At 40.7% G+C, this 6,788-nt stretch overlaps 1 protein-coding gene across 1 annotated transcript; it reads right to left on the bottom strand.

The window, feature by feature from the left end:
• Nucleotides 1–4,482: 4,482 nt before the first annotated feature.
• LOC118853550 (olfactory receptor 8K1-like) lies at nt 4,483–5,516 on the bottom strand. The gene has a single exon (XM_036763682.1). The coding sequence runs from the start codon at nt 5,440–5,442 to the stop codon at nt 4,483–4,485; it is 960 nt and encodes a 319-aa protein (XP_036619577.1). The 5' UTR covers nt 5,443–5,516.
• Between the last annotated feature and the right edge of the window lie 1,272 nt (nt 5,517–6,788).

Raw genomic sequence — 6,788 nt, 5'->3', positions numbered from 1 at the left:
GAGCCATGCTTATCAACTCCAGCCCTCTCTCTGTCCATCCACACCTCCCCTGAGCCTCAGCTTGTCCTCTCACAGCCTCTGCTCTGGCCTGTGTCATCTGCAGCTCTAGTGGGTTAGGGAGGCAGAAGGAGAGGTTATCTCCCAGGGCTCCTGCTCTGGGCTCCTGGGAAACCACTCCTATCACTGCCACTTGCCTGTTCTCCTTCAGGCCTTTGGAGTTCCACAGAACCATAGCCACCACAAGTACAAAGAGCAGCCCAATAACTAGGAAACATTCAGCTACCATCTCAGTATCGCAAAACTTCATACTTTCCTTTTAATCTGTAGATCCTTGCATGACTACACCATTTGTAGCAACAATCTGTTGGCAGCTTTCTGCGTGCTGGTTGTTGGTTGGTCTTACACCTACAGCAGCTGCTAGCAGATTGTTGCTACAGGGTTATAACACCCTCTACACCACCTCTGTTTCTGGGGAAGGAAAACTGATTAGGTCCCCAGCTTTTTGTCATTCTTATATAACATTAATCCCCATCCTTCAACCCGCTCCTCCTCACCAGGTTCCAAGTTTTGAGTCTTCCTGGGTTTATGTTCTGGTACCCTGGGTTCTCAGGAGTTCATTGATGAACTAGAAGCAATATCTAGCTTTGAATTCTGGTCCCCAAATCCCCATGGCTTGAGTTGCCAAGTCTGAGATTCAGCTCCCTGCTCCTAAAACTAAAAGGGACAAATAAAACACAACCAAATCCCCCAGACTGTGTCTTCAGTCCATAAGTCCTAAGGGAAAAGGGAAGATGGACCTTCCTTCACCCAGGTTACTGAAGACTCCCCCATATTATGGGTAAACAATAATTTTAGCCCTGGACTCCAGAACTGTTTCAATATGGTAGTTTTAAACAGCCCAAAGAGCCACATGTCAATGCGAGGCAGAGATTAAGGGTAAACTAAGTCTCATTGATAAATCTCACAAGGAACATATTCGATGAGTAAGGACCAATACTGAACATTAAATTACACCAATGTACCCTACAACAAATCTAGGTAGAAATATAGTGACTCATTAGGATTTTGACCAAAAGGTACTGTGGTTCCTAATATACTCTTATCTGGTCAGACAAAAATTTTTGAAATATGTTCCATTTACAGGCAGCTGCGGGTGAAGTAGATGAGGTGTTTGGCCTAGAATCTAGAAGTTCTGAGTTCAGTTCTAGCCTATGACACTTACTAGCTGTGTGACCCTGGACATAGTATTTAACTTCTCTTGGTCTCAGTTTAATCATCTCTAAATTGGGGATAATAAATCACCTATTTTGTAGGGTTGTTGTGAGTATCAAATGAGATATTTGCAAAAAAAGTGGGGAAAAATAAAATATCTTAGCACAGTGCCTAGCACATAGTAAATGCTATATAAATGTTTATTTCCTTAGCTTAAGATTTGGTTTATTGCATTTGAGAAAGGATATTGATAAGTGTGAGAAACATGGTTTTGGGGATCACTGGACTTCCCCAAATTGTGAGAACACGCGGCTTTGGGGATCAGTGGACTTCCTAGGCAGGGCCAAAGTTCTGAGGAAGAACCCTGTGATAATCCCTAGGGAAGGCTGTACAGACCACAGGACTACCAGAGGAAGACCAAGTGGTAGTCCCCCTTAATCTGTGGGGATCACAGGGCCTCCTAGGGGTCTGACCCTAAGGAGGACCCAAGTGATGGCACCTTAGGAGGACGGCAGTGAGATCACAAGGCTCCCGAGACAGGACCAGAAGTCCCAAGTGATGTCCCCTTAAGAAGGCTGTGCAGACCACAGGGTTCCCCAAGGGAATCCGGAGTGGTAGCCCTTTTAACACCACAGTGGAGATCACAAGACATCCCAAGGCAAGATCCAGGATTTCTTCCCTTCACTTGACCTTAGGAAGGTCCATGTGATTTCCCCCTTCTCACCCAAAGAACTCAAGACCAGAGTGGGCAGAGGAAGGCAATTTATTATGCTCCTCGAGAGAGCGGGTGTAGTGCTCACGGAAACACTCACGCTGATACAGCTACAGGAGAAGGGGTAACCATTCCCTCCACTCCTGCTAGATATATGGTTAGTTTACAATCTTTATTTTTTACATAGTTTTCCTAGGTTATGTAGTTCATACAGGTAGGATAATAAGGATACAGAAGCAAAAGTGAAGTTAATTAGATTTTCCTTGTCTTAGTTTAAGATTAAACTATATTCTTTTACTTCCCCTACTTTCCCTCTTTAACATATGCAAATTATGCAAATCAGTAGGCCTGGATTCTTGACCAAGACCAGAGCCTAGATAAGCTTGAACTGGTTCAAGTGTGTTTGGCCTCTCTAATTCCCCAGACTGCCTTCTCAAAAAGTATGCACATGCATACAAGCCTCCGACCTCTCACCTGACTGACCTTGAGGCCTGGTCTCTGCTAAAGCTGGGGTGGGGGAGGGCAGGGAAGCACACCTTTAGTTCTGTGGAAACAAAACTCCTCCTCCCATTTCTTACAATAAGCAAAACAAGGATGGTAATGGGCTTTGAATTCAGGCCATGAGGAGCAAAGCATAGGAGTTAAAAAGAGGCAGATTTAGGCTTAGGAAAAACTACAAATTATTTTTATCCCAAAGAATGAGATATCTCAGCAAGTACTAGAGTCACCCCAACTAGAGGTCTTCAAACAATGACTGTGTAAAAGCTATGGAATCCATCCTAACTGATGTGATTCAAAAGGTAATTCAGGAATAATTAGCAACAAAGAGAAAGCAGCGCATGTCTTCCCTATTTCTGGGGTAGAAGGCCAGATTTCTGAGAAACAAACTTAAACAGAAATGTCAAGTTTAGGATATGCCATATGTGATTAAGACAAAGAGGCTGTTGCGGGGCGGGGGGGGGGGGGGGGGGGGGGGGGGGGGAGGGGTGGAGGGAGAGTTTATTCAGACAGATTTCTCTACCAGAAGAGGGCACCTCCCACATCCAACACAACAGAATACAAAATGGACAAAAGCCATCTTGCTCTTTTCAAAGCTGTACCTTTTCAAGAGCACAAATAAAATTTGTCATCTCTACAATTTGTCTTGAAAGAAGAAAAAAAAACTTTTTGTCACCCCATAGTTATCCTTGAGATGAATTAAACCAAGAATAATGCCCAGTGCAGGAAGGTAAATATGATTGGTTCCATCTATACTTCAACGGATTCAGATCATATCATCATAATCCAAAAAATATTTATTAAACACTTGTTTAGTGCAAAGCACTTAGCTATTCTACAAACAACAATAGTAACAACATAGTTATCTTACTTAAGGAGCTCAGGGTCTTAGTACCTGGGACAAAGCATTTAAATAGACAACTCTGTACATGACACTTTGAGGAATAGGCAAATGATTCTGCTACTGCTCACTCAAATTATAAGTGATTGTTTACAATACACAGAGCACTGTTACAGAATAAAGACAGGAGAAGACATGGTTGCGCGTGCGCGCACACACACACACACACCAGGGAGATTACAGTGCAAAGATTCATTATAGAGACAAATAAAATAAACTTCATTAATGCACATCATCTATAATTCTAGGAAAGTGGTGTGAATTGGATAGAAGGGAAAGACAATACAAGAATTATTTCTTTTTTGACTTTGAAAAGTGTAACCATAAGAATATTTAAATCTGACTCTATGTTAAAGTTCCGGGAATTTGAAGAAAATTAAATATAAAGTTCCATTATGAAAATATTCTCATAGGAACTAGATTTCATTAGTTTTTTGTTTTTTTTTTTTACCTTCTGAATGAATTTCTATCCCTCTATCCATCCTGGAGACAATTTGGGTTACATCACACAATTATATAGACATGGTTAAACTAGGTCTCAGAGAGTATCTATATCAGTGACGTCATTGTTTATGGCACGAAGGGCCAGAGAAATTGCATTACTGGCCAAGGGCCATGCTTATAGAAAGTGGAACAGATAAGCACCCTCATTGCAAAGTCAGTGCTCGCTCCTTTTCTCCCCACTGCACAATGCTAATATATTCTTAATCTATGTAGAGATTAATTCTAGACTGGAAAGTTTCCAACATCAAAGGCTAGGGTTCTTTTCTGGGCAGGCTACATGACAAACTAATAAATAAATAAACAAACAAACAAACAAACAAACAAACAAACAAATAAATAAATAAATAAATAAAAGAAAATAGGAATGGTATCTACCAGGGAATTTTTCCACTTATTTGGGAAAGAAAACATTTCCTAAAGCCCCACTACACCCAACTCTCCATTCTCAATCATTAATAAGGTTCCCTAGAAGATTTCCAGCTAATACCTGACCTCACCCAATAGGTACATTGCTAAGTGATAATATGGAATGATGTATTTACCTGAAGCAAGAATGAGAGTGAAATGATTTTCTATTAAGAAAAGAGAATTCAGAAGAAATTGACAGAGGAGAAAGAATTGTTGACCTCTGGTAATTTATTGGAACCACTGCACATTATATATGAAGTTTGCATCCACTTTCTAGGGCTCTTTTTAGGGCACCTTTTACCTCCTTGTTCTTCAAACTGTAGATCAAAGGGTTAAGCATGGGGATGACCAAGGTATAAAACACAGAGGCCATCTTGTCTGTCTCAAAGGAGTGGCTAGAATTGGGCTGCAGGTACATGAAGAGAAGGGTCCCATAGAACACAACAACCACAGTGAGATGGGAGCCACAGGTGGAGAAGGCTTTGGATCTGCCCTCAGCAGAATTCATCCTGAGGATGGCCAAAAGAATGAGCATATAGGAAACAAGGACGATTAGGAGGGAGGAAAGCAAATTTAAAGCAGAAAAGATCAGAATAATGACTTCTACCTCACTTGTGTCAGAGCATACGATGGACAGCAAGGGAAGACTATCACAATAGAAATGTCTGATGACATTGGATTGGCAAAAGGACAAAATGAAAATCTCAACTGTAACCAGCAACGCTATAAAGGTGCTATAGAGATAAGGGATGGCCACCAAGACTAAACATGCCCTGTCTGACACGATGACTGTGTAGAGGAGGGGCTTACATATAGCCACATAGCGATCATAAGCCATGGCAGACAGGATGAAAAGTTCACTGACAATGAAAACCTCAAAGGAAGCTAGCTGGGTTGCACACCAATTATAGGAAATGGTATTTTTCTCTACTACAAAACTGACAAGCATTTTGGGACCAATGACAGTGGAATAACCAAGATCAGTAAATGCCAGATGCCTGAGGAAAAAGTACATGGGGGTTTGTAGGTGAGAATCAATCTTTGTCAGGATGATCATGCCCAAATTCCCCACCACTGTGACCAAGTAGATGAGTAGAAACACACCAGAGAGTGGGGCCTGTAGCTCTGGGCGATCTGTGACTCCCATGAGAACGAATTCAGTCACTGAGGTGGCTAATGTTCCATTGTGTTGGTCCATGAATTTCATCAAGGTATCCTGATCTGTGAAGACAATAAAGAAGGCTAAGAATCCTCAGCCTGCATCAACCATCATAACTTTAGTATATGCAGATGCAATTGATAACATGAAATAAACTTTTCCCTCACATCTCAGAGTATTAATGTGCAGGAGCCCCTCCCTCCATGAAGGTAGCTAAGTAAGTAGATTGAATAGGATAAAAAAATAGCACAAGAACTGGTTTCGACAATTTTATAAATGGCAGGTTGATAATAAGTTACTGAGGAAAATTCTGACATTTCAAACTTCTTCCTCTGCAAGGTCTGTCAACAACCAATATTTGAGCCCAATGGATTAGAATATTGCAGAAGACAATTTTCTAATATATTTGTCTTCTATTTCCAAATACAGGAGGCTCTGTTGAAAGCTCTTGCATGAGCTATCTCTTATTACCTTGCTAGTTAATATTGTAGCACAGCATAGTGGACATCACAGAATGATCAAATGTTAGCAGTAAATCCTGATTTCCTTGTGGGTTTCAGTAGTTACTTGAAGGCATCTGTTCTCCAGCTCTCATCTAGAACTTTTTAAACCATAATCATTCATGATGAGATATCATGACTTATTGGGGGTGGAGGGACAATGGGGAAAGGGTAAAGGAAATAGGTTTGTGGGCTGGCTGCACATTAGCTAAAGAATGAAATCTGTCAGCTGAGATAGGTGAGGCAGATCCCTTTTGAGTATGTCTCTATGATGGAACCTCATCACCTGTGGTCACCTGCAGCCTCTGTTAATTTCATAATAGGAGGGAAGTCACACTGAGGAGAAACTGAGCAGCCTTTAAAAGAGCAGGTAGATGCAAATTTGATATTTGCATCTGGTTTTAAAAGGCAGCATTTCAAATCAAACAAATGAAATAGATAGCTATTCTAATGTTTGGAGGCTCTTCAATGCATCTCTATCCGTAACTACTACCTACCCCCCCAAAAAAAACAAACAAAACAAAAAACAAAAACAAAAACAAAGTTAAACTTGTGAAATCATTGTCTTTCTTCTATGCATAGAAATTATAAGTTCACAATAAATATTATAGAAACTATCAAAATTCCTTCTCTGAAGTTGTCATTAGCCAAAGTGATGCAACAATGAACATTCTGCATGGCACGCACCATATAATTCTAACTCAAGAGAATGCAGAAGGTAGACAAGTACCATTGACATATTCTTCTGGTACAAATAAAATAATCTGGACATTGATTTTAGTGTTCCCTTTATAAACCTTGAGTAATGTCTGAGTTTGACAGCTAAAATGAGCTCAGCTTAGGGGACTGCCTCAGCAAAATTTCATTATGAATTTCATACATGTTGCAAGTGCA

This window comes from Trichosurus vulpecula, chromosome 6, assembly GCF_011100635.1.
Source record: "Trichosurus vulpecula isolate mTriVul1 chromosome 6, mTriVul1.pri, whole genome shotgun sequence".
Lineage (NCBI taxonomy): Eukaryota > Metazoa > Chordata > Mammalia > Diprotodontia > Phalangeridae > Trichosurus > Trichosurus vulpecula.
The sequence above is the reverse complement of the archived record's forward strand: the minus strand, read 5'-3'. Positions and strand labels throughout refer to the sequence as shown.